Source organism: Mauremys reevesii, linkage group 7, assembly GCF_016161935.1.
Source record: "Mauremys reevesii isolate NIE-2019 linkage group 7, ASM1616193v1, whole genome shotgun sequence".
Lineage (NCBI taxonomy): Eukaryota > Metazoa > Chordata > Testudines > Geoemydidae > Mauremys > Mauremys reevesii.
The window spans coordinates 419,093-444,511 of NC_052629.1; the positions used below are offsets into that span (position 1 = coordinate 419,093).

Below are 25,419 nucleotides of genomic sequence, written 5' to 3' on the forward strand. Positions count from 1 at the left end.
CTCCACTGGAGTTCTGTGCCCAGCACTAGGCAGCACACTTCAGGAAAGATGTGGACAAACTGGTGAGAGACTAGAGGGGAGCAACAAAAATGATCAGAGGTTTAGAAAACCTGATCTATGGGGAAAGGTTAAAAAAACTGGACTTGTTGAGTCTTGCAAAAAGCAGACTGAGGGGGATGTGATAACAGTCTTCATGTAAGTTAGGGGCTGTTACAAAGGAGATTGTGATCAATTGTTCTCCATGTCCACTGAAGGTAGGACAAGGAGTAATGGGTTTAATCTGCAGCAAGGGAGATTTAGGTGAGATACATTAGAACCTCAGAGTTATGAACACCAGAGTTACGAACTGACCAGTCAACCTCGCTCCACATTTGGAACCAGAGGCACCCAGTCAGACAGCAGCAGAGACCCACCCTCCCCACCCCAACAAAAACGTACAGTACAGTACTATGTTAAAGGTTAAACCACTAAAAATAAAGGGGATGTTTAAAAAAAGTTTTGAAAAGGAAAGAAACTGTTTCTGTGCTTGTTTCATTTAAATTAAGATGGTTAATAGCAGCATTTTTCTTCTGCACAATAAAGTTTCAAAGCTGTATTAAGACAGTGTTCAGCTGTAAACTTTTAAAAGAACAACCCTTACATTTTGTTCAGAATTACGAACATGTCAGAGTGATGAACAACCTCCATTCCCAAGGCATTCGTAACACTGAGGTTCTACTGTATTAGGAAAATCCTTATAACTAGAAAGTGAGTTAAACTGTGGAATAGGCTTCCCCGTGGCTGGAGGTTTTTAAGAACAGATTGGACAAACGCCTCTCTGGGATTGGTCCTTCCTTAGTGCAGGTGTCTGGGTTTGTGCTCCCAAGGCCCTGTCCAGCCCAACATTTCTATGCACAGGTGCCAGCTTTCAGGTTTCCCTGGGGTACTCAACCCCCCTCAGCTCCAGGCCCCGCCCTCACTCCACCCCTTCCCCCAGACCCCCACCCCGCCTCTTCCTGCCCCCACTATGCCCCCACCCTGTCTCTTCCTGCCCAGTTCTGCCCCCTCCCCCAAGCGTGCCCTGTCCCTCGCTCCTCCCCATCCCACCCAGCACCTCCTGCATGATGGAACAGCACAGCGGGTGGAAGGCGCGGGGCAGGAGGGGGAGGAGTTGTTTGGCAGAGCACTGGGGGGAGGGGGAGAGCTGGCTGCCAGTGGGTACTAAGCACCCACTAACTTTTTTCTGTGGGTGCTCCAGCCCTGGAGCACCCACGGAGTTGGCACCTGTGTTTCTATGATTCTAGTGTAAGCAGGGGAATGGTCCCGCTATTGTGGGGAACTTTCCTGGCTTCTGCGCTACCCCGGTGAAGTGGGCTAGCGAAAGGATCTGAGTCCTTGCTCCCACTTCCTTTACCCAGAGGCCTCCCTGCCCTTGAGGGCTCCCCTTCCACTCTCCTGTCTGGCAGAGTCCTCGTAACCCCAACAAGGCTGGGCCCGGGATTCCTAGGGGGCTCGACCCCCAACCCTGCTGTGGTCACCCAGGACAGGGGCTAGGGTGTCCCCACTCCGGGGTGCTCTCTCTGCACTGTGCACATCCCTGACCCACTGATCACATCATACAATTTAAAGCAAATACAAGTTATTTAATTAACACTTAATTTAAAAAAAGAATAAGGAAAAATGGGAAAGGTTACAGGAAAACACATCACCCTGCTCTGTGGCAGGGAACATCACAAACAGTGTCTCTGGGATGTTAGGGCAGTTCACAGTCTGTTCCTTGTAGGTCCCAGGCCTCCTTCTCAGGTCCTGGCTGTGCTGCAGGGACGCTGCAGGTTGGACACTTGCTCTGGCGGTGGCCACACACTCTCAGGCTCTGGGTGGCAGGACCCTTCTCCCCAGCGTCACCCCCGTCCTGTCAGGGTTACGATCCCCCTCCCAGTCTGGCCTGCAGGGCCTCTTGGCTGAGGTATCTCCCTGCACTGGGCCCACTGCCCAGGGTCTCCCTCGCTCTCCCCAGCTGCTCACCGCACCCGGCTCCGGACTGCTCCAGCTCCAGCTCCAGCTCCACTCTGCCTCAGCGCCGCTGCTGCTGCTGCTCTGACCAGCTCCCTGGGCTTCCTCTCTGGCCCCTCTGGCTCCAGTTGCTCCCGCTCTGCTCCCAGGGCAGGGCTGCTCTGCAGGCTGCTTCTGTGACTCTGCTCTGAGCTCTCATCTGCTTCCTGGGCTGCTTGTCTGGCCCCTCTGGCTCTGGTTGCTGCAGCTCTGCTCCCAGGGCAGGGCTGCTCTCTCTGGGCTGTGCTCTGGCTTTGGGGCTGCAGCTCCGCTCCCATCAGCTTAGCTTGGGCCCCTGCTCTCTCCTTAGCTCGGCCCCACTCCATGTGACTCAGACAATTCCAGCTCACATGGAGGAGGGGACCCCCCTGGCCTCCTGACTCCTTGATTAGCCGGCCCGCCCTGTCAATCAGGCTGACCTGGAGCACTGGCCTCTCCGCATTGTTCCTGGAGACTGTCAGTCTCAGGCTCCTGATTTCCCATCGACCCCTCCCCTTTTAGTGCTGGGAGCTAGCAACCAAACACCCCCACTGAATGTTCGTAAGGGGGCAACAGTCCCCTTACACTAGGATATATTTAGCCATTAGGGCCTAGGGGGTGGCTGCGGAGCCAGGCACAACTTGCTAGCGATTTGCTTGACAGCCACTGGAGAAGGGCTCGAGGTGGGTGAGGGATGCTGCACTGCAGGAGTCTGCCCTGCCCCCTCCCTCCTACGCTGGGTTCTCTGTCTCTGGAGGAGATGAAAAGGGGCTCTGGCCTAGACGCTTGGCCTGGTTCTCATCAGAGCCTTTGCCTTCCCTTTCTGGCTGAGGTTAGGGTCTGGGTATGAGCTGGCCCTGATGATTACTAGGAAATTCCAAAGAGTGTAGAGTTCAGTGTCCCATTTACTCATGTGGATGGATGGCACTGGTGCTCTGGGATCTCTCCAGCTACCTGGTGCAATTCAGGCCCTGTCCTTGGCTAATAAATCCACATTCCCCCATGTGCCCTTCCCCCCACCAGTGGAGCTCAGCTCCGGCACTGTGTCACTCCCTAGAACTGAACACTGGAGAGCAGAGGGCAGGCTGCTCTCAACAGGGGACTCATGCAATAAGCTTAATACCATTACGCTGACAGAACAGGCTGTGCAGAGCTCCAGGGAGGGAGTCCCAGCCTCCTCAGGCCCACATCCAGCGCTGGCCAGAGGGAGCTTAAGAGGGTTTAATGGGGCAGCTCTTGCTTTCAATGCATCTTTATAGGAAAGAATCTGGGGGTAGGCCAAGGCTGAGAGAGTGAGTTTATCCTGCAGTTTAATTTAAAGCATCTTGAGGCTTGTGAAGTCAGGAATGTGACATGCCAACAAGCAGCACTGAGAACAAACAGTGAAGGGGAGTTCTGGGCCAAGGGAGAGACCGGCACAAATAGCTTACTCTTCATGGAGTTTGAGCCAGTGACTCCCTCGCTCCCTCTGTATCAAAGCCGTGATGCCCCTGCACCCCCTCCAGCTCAGAGCACCCCATGGTTGTGCCCCCCAGTGTTGGAACAGTAACTCTCCTGTACCTGCCCTCCCCGCCCCAGTGTCTGAACAGTGACACCTCCACCCACCTTCCCTCCCCTCCCCTCCCATACTAGAGCAGTGACCCTCTGTTCCATGTGTTATGCTGCATTTCTTGTCCTAGTCTGATGCTGATCAGCTGTTAAGCAACCACTGTGTTCTACTGTGGCAGTGGCAGTGTCTCAGTGGTGGGCCATGCTTTTGGGGTAGGTCCCAGTCCTGCTGCACTTTGACAGTGGAGGGGTTGGGCAGTGTAAGAGACTGCAGATACTATTATTGATTAGTGAGGTGTCACTGGGTTGCCCCACTGAATGTTGGCTCCCTGTTCATGGGGAGTATCTGGCTCCGTACCATATCTCAGCCCCCCCCCTTGTTTATGGTGTCACTGGGTCTCTTGTTTTTCCCAGTGGAGCCAGAGTTCAAGTATGTTGGGAACATGCATGGGAACGAGGTTCTGGGCAGGGAGCTGCTGCTCCAGCTCTCTGAATTCCTGTGTGAGGAGTATCGCCGGCGGAATGAACGGATCACACGGCTCATCTGGGACACACGCATCCACATCCTGCCCTCCATGAACCCAGATGGATATGAAGTGGCTGCCAACCAGGTACCAGGCAAGCATTCTCCTCATCTTACCTGGCAAGGGCATGTCATGCCCTTGTGCTGTAGAACCCTAGTGCCTCTTCCACCAGTAATTGCCAAGGATCAATAGAAAATAATAGCACAGGCACGTAGGGGCAAAATCAGAAAGGTACAACATGAGTTATACCTAGCAAGGGACACAAAAGGCAATAAGAAGAGAAAGATTAAGGAACATGTAGATCCACTACTTAGTGGGGATGGAGCGCTAACAACAGACATAAAAAAGGCTATTTAATGCCTATTTTGCTTCCATCTTCACCAAGCTGGAGGGGTTGCAAGAACTTTGGAGGACAAGATTAGAATTCAAAATGACCTTGACAAGTTGGAGAATTGGTCTGAATTCAGCAAGCTGAAATTCAATGAAGACAAGTGCGAAGTACTTTACTTAGGAAGTAAAAATCAAATGCACAGCTACAAAATGAGAAATAACTAGCTTGGCAGTAGCATTGCTGAAAAGGATCTGGGGCGGGTACAGTGGGTCACAAATTGAATGAGTCAACAATGTGATGCAGTTGCAAAAAAGGCTAATATTTTCAGGGGTATAGTAACAGGAAGATTGTATGTAAGACGTGGGAGGTAGTTGTCCCACTATACTCAGCACTGGAGAGGCCTCAGCTAGAGAACTGTGTCCAATTCTAGGCCCTACACTTTAGGAAAGTTGTGGACAAATTTGGAAAGAGTCCAGAGGAAAGCAACAAAAATGATAAAAGGTTTAGAAAACCGGACCTATGAGGAAGGATTTTTTAAAATGAGAATCTTTAGTCTTGAGAAAAGACTGAGGGGAGAAGACTTGATAAGTCTTCAAAATTGTTACCAGCTCTTATAAAGAGGACTGTGATCAATTGTTCTCCATGTCCACTAAAGGTAGGACAAGAAGTAAGGGGCTTAATCTGCAGCAGGGGAGATTCAAGTTAGATAACAGGAAAATCTTTATAATGCTCAGGGGAGTTAAGCTCTGGAACAGGCTCCCAATGGAAGTTGTGGAATCCCTGTAATTGGAATTTTTTAAGAATGGGCTGGACAAACACCTGTTGTGCTCGGGCAGAAGTAAACCTGGACCATCCCCAAGAGACTGAACTAGATGACCCTTCCTGCTCTACGTGTCTATGATTGCAGGGCGAGACCATCATTCTGCTGTCTCTTCCACCTGCACCCTCCAAATCCCTGGTCTCAGCTTGTGTTTCATCCCATCCCCCTGCCCTTGCTCCCTCAATGTGTGTTTCACCCAACTTGCACCCCATCCTGGGGACCATGGGTCCTTCAGCACATCTCACCCCAGCCTCGACCTCCAAAACGTCCAGGTCCTCAGCCTGTAATTTACCTCACTTGGGCCCCTCACCATTGTCTCTGTGGCTCTATTGTTTCCATTATTGCTACAGATTGTGGACTTTACAAGTCTTCAGGGAGCTGACTCTTTTGTTTGTATTTCAGTCTCCCAGAGCTCAGCTAGCTCTGACCTGCATCTGCTCTCTCTGAGTGACCGACTGGGAGCTGACCAGGAAACCTGCTGTCCTCCTTTATTCTTGCTCTGCATTGTGTGGGGTGGGTGTCAGATATTAAAGATCACAAGAGCCATGGTGCTGTCAATGGATTGTAGAGAAACCCTGTATCTGGACATCTGACTCTAACCCTGCAGAAGTTACAGGCACTGGGCCGCTCTGCCCTTGCTAAATCCCACAGCAGCTGCAGGGTGGGAGGGTAGACCATAGCCCCCAGGCTAAGTAGGTAAGTGATTCATTTAAGGGGACACCTCTCTGCTGCCCAAGAAGGCAAGTTGCTGAATCCACACAGTGTTGGGGGCATGTTCCCTACACAGCAGGGAAAACAGGCAGCTGAGAAATGTTGACAAGAGCAGGATGGGAGGAAGACTGGTCCTGTGACTAAGGAGGCCTGGGGCCATCATATTCTCTAGTCCAGACAAGCAGTGCTCAGTGCTGAATCAGGAGTGTTGTGTGCGAGGGTAAAGTAGCTTTCCACCCCCTTATGGCCCCCCAAATGAAGCTAGTTCAGCACCCAATGTGAATTGGAGTAGCCCTAATCTGATAGAAAATTGAATGCACAGGAACATAGGAATCGCCAGAGTGGATCATTGGCAAGGTCCATTGTCACAGAGTAACGGGTCCCTTTAAGGCAGGATGGGACCAGCCCCTCGTGAAGTAGCTGCTTCCCACCCTGAGGGAAGTGGGGCAAAGGAAGGTCACTTGGTCCTTATAAAAGGGCTCTGCGAGCTCAGTCTGGGAGTGGAGCCACAGGGACTGGTGGCGAGCTCTTGTGGAAGGCACCGAGCCAGTGTCTGTAGGAGGCTGAGTACTCCAAGCAGTACGGGATTTACCATGGTGCCAATGGCTCCATAGCACCGGGCCCAAGCTCACAACGCCCCATAACACTCGCTCCCTCCCCTTGCGCAGCGCTGCAGAAGCGGAGGCTCAGAGTGAGCAGCAGGGATCCAGCCTGGGAGCTGAGAACCCACAGGACACTGGGAGCTGTAGTTCCTTGGCCAGCTCCTGCCTATAGAGCCAACCCTGGAGCAGGGAAGGAACTACATTTCCCAGCATTCCCTTGGTCGCTATCAACAGGAAAGGGAGGGAGGAAGCTGAGACCCCATGTGCTGCAGCTTGCTGTGAAAGGGGATCTGGTTGCTAGAAAGGGTTGGCCCTGTGAATGGGGAACAAGTGTGCTCAAGGAGTAGAAGGCTTTGGCCCAGGTAGCACCCTCAGAAGACTTCCCCAGACTGGATATGGGATGCTGGTGTGACCGCGCCTGGCAGCCCCCAAAGAAGGAACTGGGTGGACTAAATGGACAGTGCCTCTCTCTATCTGAAGCCTAGCAAGGGAGGTACGTGGATCCCACCAGAAGTTAAAATAAATAAGGGAGGGGAGGCTTTACTAGAGGACCTGGCAGCTTCAGATACAGTACCAGGCGCGTAGGAGAATTTCTACATCTGAGCCATGGAAGCAGAAGCAGAAGCAGAACAGGCTGCTGTTACTTCATTTCTCCCAACAAATGCAACAAATGCTGGCAGCTCCCGAGTGCTAACTAGGACTGGAATTGGTATTTTCAACAGTCATTACAACTTTTTTTTAATTTTTTTAGTTTTGTTTGTTTAAAAGGAAGACAGTAATATTGAATTGGCAAATTCCCCATAGAAACAAAGAGTGGAATATCAAAGGCACCTCAACTTGTCCTCATTTATGTAGGACAGTCTTATAATATGGATCAGCCTTGGAATTGCCACCCCTCCCTTGACTAGCAGCTGCAGCTGTCTAAGGCTGGCCTCTGGCAATTGGCCTCATGGCTGTAGCCAGAGAAGCTGCAGGTGGCTCTGTGACTACTGGAGGCCATTAAGCTAGAGCAGATAAAGAAACTGGAATTAACCTCAGGGAACAGAGGTCACCAGTAGGAAAGGAATGTCAAGGGGAGCAGGGAAAGAGGAAGCAGGTCAGGCTTGCAGCAAGAGAATGGCCCCAGCTGGGTGGGAGCATGTCCAAAGTAGAAAGGAAACAAGTATGGGGAGAGGTGGTGGTGATCAGGTAGCAGACGAGCATGTAGATGGGAGCAGAGGGATAAAGGCTGGTGGCTTCAGATTCCCAAGGGTTAAATCCTCACTTTGGGGAAATGGTGTTTGCAAGTGGCTTGCTCAAATGGCAGAATGGGTGCTAAGGGAGGGATTTGTCAGAATTGATCAGGTATCTGCTGGCTGTGGAACTTTGAGCTGAGACCAGGACCACATGCAGGGACGGGGGACATAGGGTGGTACTGGAGACATGGCTAGAGAAGGTCTGAATGAGGAAGGAGATAAATCTGTGGGGAGTTTCCCTGATCACTATGAAAGTTCTGCCCACATGGGTACAGCACAATGAGAAGAACTGGGGGCTGAGGGAGCTGTGTATGGCGATGCAGATAATCATGCAGAGGTGTGTGATCAAAATGAAAAACGTCTCTGAGATTCAGTTCCAGGTGTACTATAGCACCGCCACACCAGGCTCACAGTCGGAGCCCACAAATGACCACATGGGGGCCCACAAATGTGTTTGGTGTCGGGGCCCACAAAAGGTTAATCCGGCCCTGACTCCAAGGGACCGAGCCTGGGGGTTAGTGCTCTGTATTGGAGCAAGGAAAGACTCAAAGGTAGCCCAGAAAAGGGCTGTGAACAGGGCCCAAAGGGTGGGCTGATGAAACGCCCACAAAGGGCAGAAGAACTTGTGTTGCTTGGGACTTTTTTGTTGCCCTGTTGGAGGCCTGGAAGGGGTTAAGTTTGTGGCTTGGCTGGAGGGCCAAGGCACATCTCCAGTCCTGACCCGTGTGCGAGGAGTTTATTAAAAGAGCCCTGAGGAAGAGGGAAACTGAGGTAGGGTGCTGCAGCGCCACCCCAGGCCATGAGTGGGGGGTTGGGAGGTGGGTGCGCTGTTAGCATCCATCTAATCTAGTCTCTTGTCTCTGACACTGGCAGCACCACATCAACCAGAAGGGGGACAAACTGCCCTGCAGTTGGCAGATGTGGGATATGCGGGGCCATGGAAGGGCTCATCCGGATCAGGCGGATTTAATCTCTGGTCCGTGAATTTTATTGGCATTAACCACACTAATGCTGGATGCAGAATGCAAACAATGGTCCCATAAAATAAATGTAAATAGCGTTCGTGAAGGTGCAATGCCCAGTACTCAGATGCATGCCTGAATCTGTGTATGATTTCCCTGTCCCTACTGGAATTCATCCCACTCTCCTGGTGCTGTTAAACATGGTCCATGGGCATGGAAATCAGGGTGGTCTAGTTATGGCTCTGTCATTGACTGCTGCCTGACCTTGGGCAAGTTGCTTACTCAGGCCGTGCCTCAGTTTCCCCTTCTGGGAAATGGAGATAACGATACTGACCCTCCACTGTACCATGCTCAGAGAGTGCTATTTATTCCCCGGGACATCAGTGACTCATATCTGGTGGGCGCAGACACTACCAAAGCCCAGTTATCTTTTGTAGCTATTGGGACTATCCAGGCTCTTCCCACATGGTGTTTGGATTGAGCCTGCGCTCTCCCTGGTCTCACAGGAGTTATGTGCCTTCTCCCTCCAGGACCCGGACACCATTGGGTACCTGACAGGCAGGAACAACGCCAACGGAATTGACTTGAACCGTAACTTCCCTGATCTCAACACTTTCATGTACTACAATGAAAAAAACGGTGGCCCCAATCACCACATCCCTCTGCCAGCCAACTGGAAAAGCCAGGTATGGACCAGGGATTTCCAGCAGCAATACAGGATTGCACCAGCACCGCCCGCATGGAGAAACACCTACCCCTACTCTGTACTTCCCAGCCCCCCTTTTCAGAGAAACAGCATCTCCTCTAAGGGCCCCAGGGACTGGTTTATGTCTGAAGAACATTATGACTGGCTGGGATGATTTAGTTGGGGATTGGTCCTGCTTTGAGCAGGGGGTTGGACTAGATACCTCCTGAGGTCCCTTCCCACCCTGAGATTCTATGATTCTATGACACACTTTGCATCACAAGGCTTTCAAGAGGAACCTGACCCAGCAGTTGCCCATTTTAGTGAACACCCTGAGTTCCATCTCGTATAAGTCTGCATTGGAAAAGTGTTTTTGTCTAAAAAAATCCTGTGAATACTTTTACTTTGGGGGGGATATGAAAGCAATTAGTCAAATGAGGTGTCTAAAATGAGATTTACCAAAAATCTCAACTGTCTAATAGTTTGAGTTGCTCTGTCTAAAAACACTGTGTGTAGCGTTTACACACTACCTGACATACTTAGGCTGGTGAACCAGCCTAAGTATGTCAGGTAGTGTGTAAACATATGAAAATGACTTCTTACCGCTCCCCAGACTCCCTTCCCTCTGGCCCTGTGTGCCGGTGTCGCAGGGAGGCATGTCTGGCGTAACAGCCCCAGCTTTAGAAATGTCTGAAATCTTTGAGCACAAGTGAAAATGTGACACACACACACACCCCTCCCCCCGCATGCTCTCCTCAGTGGTGAGTGAGGTGCTAGTCCGGCTTGGTGAGTGATTGCTGCCCTCTGGGTAGCGATGGATGTGTGGATTCTGTAGATGACATGTTAGAAGTGAATTTTGACAAGAAGATTTGAATGAAGAGGGAAGTGAGGCAGATGGGCCAGGCACACACGGCAGCATGGAAGGATGCCCGAAAAGGAGAGGCACAGAAGGAAATTAACAGGTTGTCAAAGTTGGTGTAGTTTGCCTAGTGGAAGGTTCATGGGAATATGGTCAGCGATAAGGTCAGATATGCAGGTGGGAGTGGGCTGGGCAGGGTCTTGAGTCTGAGCAATGAGGAGGCATCATGGCCTTCGGCGATGGGCCAGGAGAGCAATTCTGGCAGTGGTGTTTGGACAGACTGTAGGGGCAAGGCAGGTGCCTTGGCAGCTATAGAGGAGGCAGGTGCCATGGTCAGGGCAGCAAATGTTCAGGCCTGCATGAGCAGTTCAGCCATCTGAGGAGAAGTGGAAGGCTTCCAGATGTGTGCTGGAGGAAGAGAGAGCAGGATGGGGTCACATCAGGATGTGAGAGGCTGGGAGAGAGGGGCTGGTAACAGGGCAGGTGGTGGAGGACAGCAGAGAAGGAGAAGGGAAGGGGAGGCATATGGAGCCCAGACTAGGAGGTAGCACCCTATCACCCCCACTCAGTGATGAGCTGCCAAATACTAACAACCGGTTCCCTCCTCCTCACCCCAGGAGGGGTCATGCCCCCCCCCCGGGGGACTCCTGTCCCATCCAACCCCCCCATGTTCCTTCACAGGCCCCCCCCCGACCTATGCCCTATCCACCCCCCTTCCTTGTCCCCTGTCTGCCCCCTGCCACCCCATCCAACCCCTTCTCTCATTCCTGATGGCACCCGGGGACCCCTACCCCATCCAACCACCCCTTCTCTCTGTCCCCTGACTGTCCCTGGAATCCCTACCCTAACTGCCCCCGCCCCATCCAACCCCTGCTCCTTCCTGATTGCCCCTGGGACCCTTGCCCCATTCAATCCCCTGTTCCCTGCCCTCTGACACTAATCACCCCCCCAACTCCCCTGCCCTCTTCCCACACCGGCTCCCTGCTCCCTTACCCTGCTACCTGGAGCTGGGGGCCCAGCTGGGCTGGGGCTGGGATCGGAGGCACCCAGCCCACATCGGGGCTGGACCAGGAATCGCGCCTCCGGGCCGACCCGGGGCGAACAGGAGCCGCGCTGCCGGGCCGGACCCCGGGGGCCGAACAGGATCCGCACCGGCCGGCCCAGACCCTGGGGACCAGACGCCGGGGCAGCAACCGCGCCACCCGGCCCGGACCCCGGGGCAGCAACCGTGCCGCCCAGCCCGGACCCCGGGGACCGGACCCCGGGGCAGCAACCGCGCCGCCCAGCCCGGACCCCGGGGACCAAGGTCCGGCCCTAACCTCGCCCGGCAGCCCAGCGCCTGGAGCCCTCTACCCGCTGGCGCCCCCGCCCCCAGTGCAAACTCACCTGGTGGAAGCCTCTGCTTTCTTCTCAGCCCTCCCAGGCTTCCCGCGCGAACAGCTGATTCGCGGGAAGCTGGGGAGGGGGAGGAGAAGCCGGAGGAGCGTTTAGAAGACGAGGCGGAGTGAGGTGAGCTGGGGCTGGGGGAAGGGCAGGGAGCTGCTAGAGCGTTTATTAAATTTAAAAGCCCTTTTGAAACTAGTTGTTCCTCCAGGAACAACCGGTTCTAAACTGGGCTTCTAAATTTAACAATTGGTTCGCGCGATCCGGTGCGAACCGGCTGCAGCTCACCACTGCCCCCACTCCCCCGAGCACTAGCCACGAGCCAGTAAAGAGACTCTGCACTGAGCCCAGTGCTGCAATGGTTCTGACTCTCATGCCAGCATCTCCTTTGCTTGCAGGTGGAGCCAGAAACACTGGCTGTCATTCACTGGATGAGCCGCTACAACTTTGTCCTCTCAGCCAATCTCCACGGTGGAGCTCTAGTGGCGAATTACCCCTACGACAAAGCCCAGGAACAGCGAAGCCGGGGCTATCAGCGCAAAAGCAACACCCCGTCCCCCACTCCTGATGACAAGCTGTTCCGGAAGGTGCATGAGAGCTCCTAATGAGGCTCGGGCCCCACATGTCAGACCTCACAAGATCAGCTCTTCTTCATTCAGCATCTGAACCAGACTGTAGGGGTTGAGGATTTAGGTCTGGGATTTGAATCCGGACTATCCCACCTTGATCCCCCAGCCCCTAAACAAACATGTGATGGGATTTGGATCAGAAGTTCCAGTTTTAGCCCAGCCTTTGTTTTTAATCATCTGCAAAAAGCTCTTTGAAATAGGCAATAAGATGACATGTGATGTTGGGCTAAATACATCCCTGGTATAAACACCACTGATGTCCATGGTGTTTGCACCATGAATGAATCCAGCCCATTTCCCATGCACGGGAAAGTCTAGGCACAAGCCTCTCCTTATCAGTGCAATAATCCTTTCTATAGGTCTGAGTCTGCAAAGTGCTGAGAGCCGCCAAAGCTGGCCTGAGCACCCTCAATTCCCGGGGGCTTCAACAGGAGCAGGATTGGGCTCTGTGTGACACTAACGAGCCCCCAACTAATCAGTTTTACTCTTCCTCCTCCTTGCCCCACCCACCTCTCTGGAGAGGGTCTGACGGGCCTGCACTGCGGTAACCTGCAGTTTGGTGTGTGCTCTGAAGTCATGTCTGACTTTCCACCATGTTTCCCAAGTCAGCCTGTGCAGACGGAGGGGTCGTTTTACTGCTGATCAGTGATCACTGAGCAGAGAGAATCCAGGCTCCACAGCTGGAATAAAAACGTATCAGGACGATAAATCTCCTGCTTCCGGGGTCAGACCCAACCTCTGCCTCCTGGGGCCTTGGAAGAAACTGCCCGAGGGGCTGGCTATTCCATAAATGTCCATTATGGGCTTTCTTGCACCTTCCTCCAGGTCTGTCTGTTGTCAGAGACAGGAGACACTGCTCCTCTCTGCTCCTACGGGCTCTTGTGTCTGGGTAGGGAGCAGCAGGGACCGTAAGGGGTAAACAGAGTGTTCAGGCTGACCTGCCTCCTTCAAAAAGATATGGGTGAGCTTGGCCTCCAAGGGTTACTTTCTGAAGAGGCAGGATCTTATTGCTATGGCAGTGAGAGCCAGCGCTCGGGCTCCAATCAGAAAGCGCTGTCCTGGATTTCCCATTACAAGTTGGACTGAATTTACATTGCAACAGAGCCCTTCCCCCGACCCCACCTGTCAGGGCTCTCACTGGGCGGCAAACCCCAGGAAAGGGATGGGACAACCCCACGCGACTGTGCAACGGCATCCCCCAGCTCGAATTCTCCATAGGCTTTGTTGGCAGGTTCCTGAGCTCAGGGGGTTAGGGCTGGGGGCAGGTTCCCCTGCTGGAGGAGGGGCTGGGGGCAGGTTCCTGAGCCCATGGGGTCAGGGCTGGGGTGAGGTTCCCCTGCTGGAGGAGGGGCTCGGGGCAGGTTCCTGAGCCCATGGGGTCAGGGCTGGGGTGAGGTTCCCCTGCTGGAGGAGGGGCTGGGGGCAGGTTCCTGAGCCCATGGGGTCAGGGCTGGGGTGAGGTTCCCCTGCTGGGGGAGGGGCTGGGGCAGGTTCCTGAGCCCAGGGGGTCAGGGCTGGGGTGAGGTTCCCCTGCTGGAGGAGGGGCTCGGGGCAGGTTCCTGAGCCCATGGGGTCAGGGCTGGGGTCAGGTTCCCCTGCTGGGGGAGGGGCTGGGGGCAGGTTCCTGAGCCCATGGGGTCAGGGCTGGGGTGAGGTTCCCCTGCTGGGGGAGGGGCTGGGGGCAGGTTCCTGAGCACCGGGGGTGAGGGCTGGGGGGAGGTTCCCCTGCTGGGAGGGGCTGGGGCAGGTTCCTGAGCCCAGGGGCTGGGGTGAGGTTCCCCTGCTGGAGGAGGGGCTGGGGGCAGGTTCCTGAGCCCATGGGGTCAGGGCTGGGGTGAGGTTCCCCTGCTGGGGGAGGGGCTGGGGGCAGGTTCCTGAGCCCATGGGGTCAGGGCTGGGGTGAGGTTCCCCTGCTGGGGGAGGGGCTGGGGCAGGGTCCGGAGCCCAGGGGGTCAGGGCGGGGGTGAGGTTCCCCTGCTGGGGAGGGGCTGGGGCAGGTTCCTGAGCCCAGGGGGTCAGGGCTGGGGTGAGGTTCGCCTGCTGGGGGAGGGGCTGGGGGCAGGTTCCTGAGCCCATGGGGTCAGGGCTGGGGTGAGGTTCCCCTGCTGGGGGCGGGGCTGGGGGCAGGTTCCTGAGCCCATGGGGTCAGGGCTGGGGTGAGGTTCCCTGCTGGGGAGGGGCTGGGGCAGGTTCCGGAGCCCAGGGGGTCAGGGCTGGGGTGAGGTTCCCCTGCTGGAGGAGGGGCTCGGGGCAGGTTCCTGAGCCCATGGGGTCAGGGCTGGGGTCAGGTTCCCCTGCTGGGGGAGGGGCTGGGGGCAGGTTCCCAAGCCCATGGGGTCAGGGCTGGGGTCAGGTTCCCCTGTTGGGAGAGAGGCTGGGGGCAGGTTCCCGAGCCCATGGGGTCAGGGCTGGGGGCAGGTTCCCGAGCCCATGGGGTCAGGGCTGGGGTCAGGTTCCCCTGTTGGGAGAGAGGCTGGGGGCAGGTTCCTGAGCCCAGGGGGTTAGGGCTGGGGGCAGGTTCCTATGATGGTGTGGGGGGTGTCTGTGTGAAGACCAGTGGTGGGGCTGTGCTGGGCCTGCTGTCTCTCACTTGGTTTAGCTCCATTGGAGGGGCTCCTGCTTGTCCCTAGTGTACATGGGAGCAGACTCAGACTGAGGGACATGGGCCAGAGGGGCGAAGCCAGCGCTGTGACAGCCTCATGCTCTCTCTGCAGCTGGCCAAAGCCTATTCCTACGCCCATCACTCGATGCACCAGAGCCCAACCTGCGGAGAACAGTTTGCAGATGGCATCACCAATGGGGCCTCCTGGTATTCTCTCAGCAAGGGTAAGGGCTGGGGGAGCGGGAACCGGGAGTTGGAGGAAGGTCCAGAGGGACCAGGAGAGGGAGAGGTGAGGATATGGGAGGTCTGGGCTGCAGAGGGGGTAGTGGGACAGACCAGGGTTGGGGAAGGGATGAGCAGGGCCGGGGGGAGAGGGTCATAGCTGGGGAAGAGGTATGGAGTTTATGGTTTGAGGGAGGGAATGCGGAGCTGTAATGGCTATGGGGAGGGTACAGGGTTAAGGGATGGTGAGACAGTATGTGGAGATAATGGCTAAGAAAGGGGTATTGGGATATGACGGTGCACCCTCAGTGAGTGATGACCAATCCCCCAGAATCTGGGTACTCAGGAGTACTCGTTTCTGTCAAACCTTGAGTATGAAGATGGGGGGGGCCACAATGTGGAAGTGACAAGACATACAAGCAGCAATAAAATTAAAAACAACAACAAATAATAATGGAAAAAGTTGATATCACTGGCTGTACACTGCCAATCATGAGTGCTGACAATTGATAAGGGAAGTTAGATTTTCCATGGATACCATGTCTAGTAGGGTTAAGGACATCAAGAAGTATTTTAAAAGAATAGATTAGGAGAAGAAGACAACCTAGCAATGGTATAGGTCCATTATTAACTAGGGATGATAACATTTCTGTTCTGTATTTGGGAAGAAGCTGGATGGCACAGTCACAGCTTGCGCTGATAATGAAATAGTTTATTCTGAGAGTAACATGGGAGGATGTTAAACAGCAACCGCTAAAATTAAACATTTTCTGATCTGTAGGACACAAAAACTTGCACAAAAGAATTGTTCGAGGAGCTCTCTGAGCCAGCGATTAATATTCCTTAGCACAAAAGGATGCATAAAGTAAAATATGGCATCTAGCAACTATGTGTGATAAATGTTTCACTTTATTGTCAGCTATAATGCTTTTTTATAATGCAGTTTGCTGAAACATTTAGCAAATGAAATTGTGTTGGGAATTGCACAAGTAACTTTCCAAGCTTCAAACTGACAATATGTTATTGACCTTAACCATAGTACTTGAATATTCATTTTCTGAATGAAGATGTCTGTCTTTTTACAGAAAGTTTTGAGTTTGGGGTTTTTTAGGTTTTTAGGTTCAGCTTTTGCAGGTGACAAATCTGAGGAACTGTCACAGATTGAAGTGTCACTAAAGGAGGTTTTGGAATTAATTGATAAACTCAACATTAACAAGTCACCGGGACCAGATGGCATTCACCCAAGAGTTCTGAAAGAACTCAAATGTGAAGTTGCGGAACTATTAACTAAGGTTTGTAACCTGTCCTTTAAATGGGCTTCGGTACCCAGTGACTGGAAGTTAGCTAATGTAACGCCAATATTTAAAAAGGGCTCTAGAGGTGAACCCGGCAATTACAGACTGGTAAGTCTAACGTCGGTACCGGGCAAATTAGTCGAAACAATAGTTAAAAATAAAATTGTCAGACACATAGAAAAACATAAACTGTTGAGCAATAGTCACCATGGTTTCTGTAAAGGGAAATCGTGTCTTACTAATCTATTAGAGTTCTTTGAAGGGGTCAACAAACATGTGGACAAGGGGGATCCGGTGGACATAGTGTACTTAGATTTCCAGAAAACCTTTGACAAGGTCCCTCACCAAAGGCTCTTACGTAAATTAAGCTGTCATGGGATAAAAGGGAAGGTCCTTTCATGGATTGAGAACTGGTTAAAAGACAGGGAACAAAGGGTAGGAATTAATGGTAAATTCTCAGAATGGAGAGGGGTAACTAGTGGTGTTCCCCAAGGGTCAGTCCTAGGACCAATCCTATTCAATTTATTCATAAATGATCTGGAGAAAGGGGTAAACAGTGAGGTGGCAAAGTTTGCAGATGATACTAAACTACTCAAGATAGTTAAGACCAAAGCAGATTGTGAAGAACTTCAAAAAGATCTCACAAAACAAAGTGATTGGGCAACAAAATGGCAAATGAAATTTAATGTGGATAAATGTAAAGTAATTCACATTGGAAAAAATAACCCCAACTATAGATACAATATGATGGGGGGCTAATTTAGCTAATTTAGAATCAGGAAAAAGATCTTGGAGTCATCATGGATAGTTCTCTGAAGATGTCCACGCAGTGTGCAGAGGTGGTCAAAAAAGTAAACAGGATGTTAGGAATTATTAAAAAGGGGATAGAGAATAAGACTGAGAATATATTATTGCCCTTATATAAATCCATGGTACGCCCACACCTCAAATACTGTGTACAGATGTGGTCTCCTCACCTCAAAAAAGATATTCTAGCACTAGAAAAGGTTCAGAAAAGGGCAACTAAAATGATTAGGGGTTTGGAGAGGGTCCCATACAAGGAAAGATTAAAGAGGCTAGGACTCTTCAGCTTGGAAAAGAGGAGATTAAGGGGGGATATGATAGAGGTATATAAAATCATGAGTGATGTTGAGAAAGTGGATAAGGAAAAGTTATTTACTTATTCCCATAATACAAGTACTAGGAGTCACCAAATGAAATTAATAGGCAGCAGCTTTAAAACAAATAAAAGGAAGTTCTTCTTCACGCAGCGCACAGTCAACTTGTGGAACTCCTTACCTGAGGAGGTTGTGAAGGCTAGGACTATAACAATGTTTAAAAGGGAACTGGATAAATTCATGGTGGCTAAGTCCATAAATGGCTATTAGCCAGGATGGGTAAGAATGGTGTCCCTAGCCTCTGTTCGTCAGAGGATGGAGATGGATGGCAGGAGGGAGATCACTTGATCATTGCCTGTTAGGTTCACTCCCTCTGGGGCACCTGGCATTGGCCACTGTCGGTAGACAGATACTGGGCTAGATGGACCTTTGGTCTGACACGGTACGGCCGTTCTTATGTTCTTATGTAAATACCAAGTTCTCCCTGTAGGTCTGCCCCAGTATTTGGAGGACTGGGAAAGAGATATTATATGAGGCTGTGTCAGTTTACTGTGACCTCATGTTCCAAGTCTTTGAAAGACTGCTGAAGTGAGGACTTGATGTTTTTTTTTAAATTTCATTATGCTACCTTAATACATCAAAGCACTAAAGTAAAAGTAAAGGATTTATGGGCACAAATGGTTTTAATTTTGGTTTTGAAGCTGACATCTCTAACTCATAAAAACATCCTAAATTGTATCTTCATTTTAAAATGGGTTTACAAAATCTGACCCTACATTTTATCTCTGTCCATAACAACTTATTTTCTTAATTTATTATTTTCCCCCATAATAGGCAAAGTAAGGTAGAACTTGCATAACACCATGTTTTAGAAGAAATGCTAACTGTTGAGATTGGGTACCTGTTTGCCATATCACATTTATTCAACTTAATAGAATAACATTTTGAATATCTAATTAGAATGTAAACAATTTGGTGTAATTCTCTGGCCTGTGCTTTGCAGGAGGTCAGATGAGACTATCATAATGTTTCCGTCTGGTCTGTGACTTGTGCACTTGGAGAGGCACATGCAGCTCCTAAGCACAGAGCTCCGGAGAGCCCCGTCTGGCGGGTATTGTGGTAGAGGAGGGGAAAATTTGATTGCAAAGAGGATAGAGAGAGGCAGCACTGAGAGGGGCTGTGAGAAAGATTTGAGGCAAATGCCGGGGAGATGAGGGGGTGTTTGGGGGACTGGATATGGGAAGGGCTGCTGGGAAGTGGGGAGGGATAGCTCAGTGGTTTGAGCATTGGCCTGTTAAACCCAGGGTTGCGAGTTCAATCCTTGAGGAGGCCACTTAGGAATCTGGGACAAAATCAGTACTTGGTCCTGCTAGTGAAGGCAGGGGGCTGGACTCAAGGTCCCTTCCAGTTCTAGGAGGTGGGTATATCTCCATTATTATTATAATGAAGGACAGAAGAGGCGGGCCATATATTTGGGGGGGAAGAAGGGGAGTGTCCTTGGGAAGGAGGCAGAGGCGGGGGCTGTACTGGAGGAGAGGGCATGACATGTCTCTGGGCCTGGCCACAACCTCTCCTTGTCTCCTCTCAGGCATGCAGGACTTTAATTATCTTTACACCAACTGCTTCGAGATCACTCTGGAGCTGAGCTGCGATAAATTTCCTCCTCAAAAGGACCTGGAGAAGGAGTGGCTCGCGAATCGTGAGGCGCTCATCACCTACTTAGAGGAGGTAAAGAGGCCACACATAGACCCTGATACCAACCTCATGTGGGGCTGAGATCCCTGGCCCCTCCCCCCTGCTTTGCGTTGCAGGGGGAAGAGATGCAATGGTGGGGGGTGCCAGCAGAGGCTGGGAACATGGAGGGAGGCCCTGGGGCTCCCTCTCTTGATGCTTTGGAGGCAGCACTGAGAGACTCCAGCAATACTGCTCCCCCCAGCCGTGGCTTAGCCAGAGAAAAGCCAGCCCAGCTACAGGTCTTTGGCAGGCAGAGAGAATGGAGTATCACCAGGGCTCTGTTCTCCTGCTCCAGTTGGGCCTGATAGGACCCTGACAGGGAGAGAGGCTCCAGCTCTCAGGAGTGAGTGACTGTCTGTCTATCTGCAGGTTCATCAGGGTATCAAAGGGCTGGTGTCCGATGAGAACAACAATGGGATTGCAGGTGCTGTGATTTCTGTCAATGGGATCGGCCATGATGTCACTTCCGGTGCGTTGCCCATCCCTCAACTTGCTGACCCTTTTGGTAACAGCCCGTTTAGCCTGATTTGGGAGGAACACAGTGTGACGGGCCCCCTGGGGTGCAACCTGGAACTGGGGTACCACTGAGCCCTCTGTCTCACCAGCCTGGGCTCCCTCTCACACTGTGCTGCTGTGACAAGCTGCAGACCTGCTCCCAGTCCTGCACTTGCACAAACGTTTACACAGGCAGGGACACACCCAGCTGCAGTTACATGAAGGCTTCTCCCCAGCACCACAGCCTAGGACCCCAGAGCTGTACCGTCTTGTCCTGGTCAAAAGGCTGCCCAATATAAATGTATGACCCAGTCCGTACCTCCCTCAATGTGGAGAGGACAGTGCACCAGCTCCTGTTCCCAAGCAGATTCCCCAAGCACTTCTGGCAAAACGCACTGTTTTGGGTTAAAAAAAAATGTACAACAAATGTATTAACTACGGAAAGATAGATTTTAAGTGATTATAAGTAATGAGCACACAGATCAAAGCAGCTTACCTAGGAAATAAACAAAAATTCAATCTAAATCCTATACACTAGACCAGATTTGAATCAAGCAGTATCTCGTCCTCTAGATAGTACAAACAGTCCACCAAGCTTCCATTCACAGGCAGGCTTCCTTCTTTCCCCACCTGGAACCTCCTTCCCCAGTTCAGTCTTTGTTCCTTAGGTGTTTTCAGGTGCTGTGTTGTAGGGGGAGTAAGGACCCTTGGTGACGCCACTTCCTCCTTTTATAGCTTCTTCCATCTTGCTAGAAAGATCTTGCGCTGTGACCCGAGTTAAACAGTCCCCATTGTGTAGTGCTATCTCTGAGAGGTTTCTGTTGTACCCCGTTCCTGGGGTAGTCCTTGTGAGTATGTGTATTTTCCTCAGTGGGCCATTAACGCTGTTTGGCCTTTGCATTGTTGTACCCGAAAACCGGCATAGGGGTGTTTTTAACTTCACTACATACTTCAGTAACAGACACATGGCAAAACTTCATAATTCTAGATACAAAGATAGCACATACAATTTAACAGGATATTAATACTCAGCAGATTCAGACTTTATGCTTTGTGAGGTATCAGTTTAACTTTGTGAACAACACATAATCCTGTCGCCATGGTAAATACGGGGTGCAGAGTGTCACACATGGTGAGCCAGGCAGTGATGTATGTCGCACAGCCCACTGTGGGAAATTAGTGAACCTCACAGTGGTGAAAGGTGAGAACCCTTTGAGAGTCAGGAAGGGCAAAATGAGCAAAGCCCTCCAGCCACTCCCCCCCCGTCTGGCACGCAGCAACCTCGAGCACTGCAAATTATTAAAAAGCTCTGTGTGTGTGTGTGTGTGTGTGTGTTGGCTTGAGGGCAGGGACAAAGGTTAACTCGTGTAATGAGTGAAATGGCATATGGGCTTGGTGGATGCAGCTTCACATTTGGGATGGATCAAAAAGTGAAATGGATTTGTTGGTTCTGATTCTTCTCTGGAGAACTTTTGTTCAAATCACAAACAGACCTTCCAAACGTCACACGTGTTGCATGACTTAGGGTCACAGTTGTTAATCAGCTAAGCGTGAGCTCCCCGTGGAATGCTGTAGCTAAGAGGATGAACACAGGCCTTGGACGTATAAGCAGGAGAGTATCAAGTAGGAGTATGTAGGTGGCATTCCCTCTGTATATAACATTTGTGAGGCCATTGCTGGATCTTGTGTCCTGTTCTGGTGTCCAAAATATGATCTGAGGGCTGGAAACAGGCCATATAGGAAGAGACTTACGAAGATCAGTCTATTTAGTTTACGCAAGAGAAGGTTAAGAGGTTTCTTGACTCTGGTCTACAAGCATCTACGGGAGGAAGAGATGTATATGTTGTTTCATATTTTTATCAGTGACTTGGAAGAAACCATAAAATCATCACTTGTAAAATTTGCAGATGGCACAGAGTGGGAGAGTGATAGATTACGCAGAGGACAGAGATCTGGATCGCTTGGTAAGCTGGGCACAAGCACACAATGTCTGTTTCAATAGAGCTAAATGTAAGGTGATACCCGGAGGAACAAAGGCTGTTAGCCATACTTACAGGCTGCGGGGGTCTATCCTGGGAAGTGGTGACTCTGACAAAGACTTGGGGGTCATTCTGCATATTATCAGCCACGATGCTGTGGCCAAAAGGGCTAATGCAGTAGTTCTCAACCAGGGGTCTGGGGCTCCCTAGGGGGCCTCGAACTGGGTTCAAGGGGGCCTCCAAGCAGGGCCAGCATTAGACTCACTGGGGCCCAGGGCTGAAAGCTGAAGCCTCATCACATGGGGCTGAAGCCCAGGTCCCTGTGCCCCGCAACCCGGGGCTGGGGCTGAAGCTGAAGCCTGAGCAATGTAGTTCGTGGTGGCCCCTGTGATATGCGGTCCCAAGCAATTGCCCTGCTTGCCACCCCCTAACGCCGGCTGTGGCTTTTATATGCAGAAAACCAGTTATTGTGGCACAGGTGGGCTGTGGAGTTTTTATAGCATGTTATGGGGGAACCTCAGAAAGAAAAAGGTTGAGAACCGATGGCCTAATGCAATCTGTGGCTGTATAAACAGAGGAATATCAAGTAGCTATAGGTGTAGGGAGGTTCTGTTACCCCTCTATTTGGAACTGGTGTGACTGCTACTGTAATGTTGTGTCCAGCTCTGGTCTCCACACTTAAGGAAAGATGGTGGGAAACTGGTGAGGTTTCAGAAAAGAGCCACAAGATGACTAAAGGATTGGAAAACCTGCTAACAGTGAGACTCAAGGAGCTCAGTCTATTTACCTTTATCAAAGAAAAGGCTAAGGGATGACCGGATCCCAGGCTATAGCTACCTACATTGGGAACAGAAAGTTGTTAATAGAGGCTCTGCAATCTAGCAGGCAAAGGTATGACAAGATCCAGCAGCTGGAAGCTGAAGCTAGATAAATTCAGCCTTGAAATAAGGCGCAGTTTTTTAACAATTAAGGTTATTAACCATTGGAATGACTGACTTAGGGCGGGGGTGGATTCTCCATCACCAGAAACTTTTTTAAATCGAGATGTTCTAAACTATCTGTTCTAGTTCATCCAGGCTCGTAGACTTGAAACAGGAATTAATTCAGGGACATGGATGTCCTGTGTTGTACAGGAGGTCAGACTACATAGCCACAGTAGTGTCTTCCAGCAGAGGCACGATAGTGGTGAGTCGTACCCCGTCACACATGGTGGAGAATGTGGGCACATGGTCACCCCTGACATAAGGAAAGGATAGAGGACTGTGGGGATAAGTGCCTGTCTCGGAGATTTGAGAGACTGAGGGACACAGAAGGTGGAGAAAATGGAGCCAGGGTATGCAGAGGCCTTCTTTGCAGAGGGTTCTTGTGCCTTCCAGGACTGGACTCCAGAGTCATTGCCCCTGCAGAAAGGGGCTGACCAGCAGCATGGGTGGCTTCAGGCCCTGCTGCTAACGGTACTTGAAACCCAACAGAAGGCACAAGAGCACCTGAGGGCCTATATGGCCCGGCTAGCAGAGCAGCAGTTGTACCTGTTCAAGTCGCTGTGGGGGGCAGTCCATAGAAACCACAGAGAAGCAAGGCATCAGGACCAGGAGGATGTTACACCTGTGGGCGACAAGGACACTGGAAGGCCGTGTCCCTACCAGGATGGGTGATGGAAACCTCACCCAGAGAAGGGGAAGATAATAGAGCCCAAGAAAGCCCCCCCTGTGAGAAGAAGAGGGAGGGGACGGTTGTACTGGACCTGTGGGCAGCAGGGGCACCGGAAGAGGGAGTGCCCGGACCTGAGTGGTGGGGTTGAGACTGCCCTGGGGAAGGAGCTAAGCAAGGGAAGGACCATGGGAGGCCCTTAGCCAAAGGGAGGCACAGGTTGGCTGTCGGTGCCATGAGGAGGGCCATATTAGAAGATACTACCCCCCTAGGAAAAGGCAGGGTAGCAAAGGGGTGCCCGGGAACAAGGCTAGGTCAGAGACTGTCAAGAGGGATGTGGCAGTGATGACCGAGGACCTGGCAGAGAGCCATCTCCCACATCCAGCAGGAGGAGGTGGGGAGGTGGCGGATAAGATGACTGGAATGGAGAGGACCCAGATGAACAAGGGGACCCACGCTGGAGCAGGACAGGCTGTGGTAGGGACCCAGACCCTGGAGGAGGGAGGAAGATTACTCCTCCTGGTAGAGAACCTGAGGCAGGAGAGGGACGTCCTGCGGGCACAGCTGCGTGGTAAGCAGGGATGGTCATACACCCCCTGGGGTGGTCAGTCTTAAGGGAGTGGGTGTGTGATGGGGCATCTGCCCCACATTGGCCCATAAGGGGTTAAAAGCTGTCCTAGGGAGGTTGTACTGGAGGCAGCCAATTAGAAAGGGGCCAAGAGGAGCAGCCAATCGTGGTGGCAGGCTCATATAAGAAGGGCCGCAGGGCAGAGCAGAATTCAGTAGCTTGAGGGGAGAAAACCGGGCTCCTAGCAGGAGGAAGGAGCGTCAGCACCTGGGACGAAGCAGAGCTGCAAGCAGGGACCGGGGGAGCTGCTAGGGCCTGCAGGCTGAGGTAAGGGCAGAAGAGGGTGCTGGAGCTGCATGGGAAGCAGCCCAGGGACAATGGACTGCAGTTACCACTGAGGGAAGTAACTGAGTGGAGATTGCAGGTCCATCAAAAGGGGGGAATACAGAGTGTGGCACAGCCAGAGGGCAGTGTCACTGAAGAGGATCTTGCAGTCCTGGGAGTGGCGCAGGTCCTGGAATGAAAGTGGTGGCAGTGAGGTACCACCAGAGAAGGGTGCACTGGTGAACTGAGCTAATCCCCAAGACAGCCAGCAGGAGGTGCTGCAGTGTTGCGTGATCCCTGTCACAGTGAGGTTTTCTAAACTTTTTATAATTTTTGTCTCTCTCCTCTGGACTGTCTTCAATTTGTCCAAAACTTTTTTCAAGCACGGTACCCAGAGTTGGACACAGTACTCCAACTGAGGGCCTCACCAGTGTCAAGTAGAGTGGGACAATTACCTCCCGTGACACTCCTGTTAATACACCCCAGAATGGTATTAGCCTTTTCTTGCAACTGCATTACATTGTTGACTCATATTCAATCTGTGATCCATTATAACCCCCAGATCCTTGTCAGCAGTGCTGCCACCTAGCCAGTTGTTCCCCATTTTTTGTAGTTGTACATTTGATTTTTCCTTCTTAAGTAAAGTACTTTGCACTTGTCTTTATTGAATTTCAGCCTGCTGAATTCAGACAACTTATCAAGATCATTTTGAATTGTAATCCTGTCCTCCAAAGTGCTTGCAACCCTTCCCAGCTTGGTGTCATCTGAAAGTTTTAAAAGTATACTCTCCAAGTCATTAATGAAGATATTGAATAGTACCAGACCCAGGACTGACTCCTATAAGTACCCACTAGATACATCGTCCCAGCATGACAGTGAACGATTGATAACTACTCCTTGAGTATGGTCTTTAAATCAGTTGTACACCCACTTTACAGTAATTTCATATAGACCACATTTCCTTAGTTCTCTTGATTTTCAGGTCTTTAAAGAGCTCCTGGTGGAGCCATATTGGCCTCTTACTATTCTTCCTCTTTCCTTTGCATCAGGATAGTTTTCAAATGTGCCTGTAATATTGTCTCCTTGAGAAACCGCCAGCTCTCCTGAACTTTTTTCCATTAGATTTTCCTCCC

General features: G+C 51.5%; 1 protein-coding gene across 6 annotated transcripts in view; it reads left to right on the forward strand.

The window, feature by feature from the left end:
• CPN1 (carboxypeptidase N subunit 1) overlaps positions 1-25,419 on the forward strand; it is a 35,210-nt gene that overhangs the window by 2,789 nt on the left and 7,002 nt on the right. For 2 of the 6 annotated variants that reach the window (XM_039482746.1, XM_039482744.1), the window contains exons 2-7: positions 3,973-4,169; positions 9,274-9,429; positions 12,069-12,257; positions 15,014-15,125; positions 19,125-19,264; positions 19,640-19,739. In XM_039482746.1, the coding sequence (XP_039338680.1) occupies positions 3,973-4,169; positions 9,274-9,429; positions 12,069-12,257; positions 15,014-15,125; positions 19,125-19,264; positions 19,640-19,739 (894 nt within the window). Of the gene's footprint in view, positions 1-2,600; positions 2,694-2,734; positions 3,303-3,972; positions 4,170-9,273; positions 9,430-12,068; positions 12,258-15,013; positions 15,126-19,124; positions 19,265-19,639; positions 19,740-21,672; positions 21,730-25,419 lie in introns of those variants that run through there. The other 4 variants (XM_039482748.1, XM_039482747.1, XM_039482743.1 and 1 more) reach the window with 4 other exon arrangements.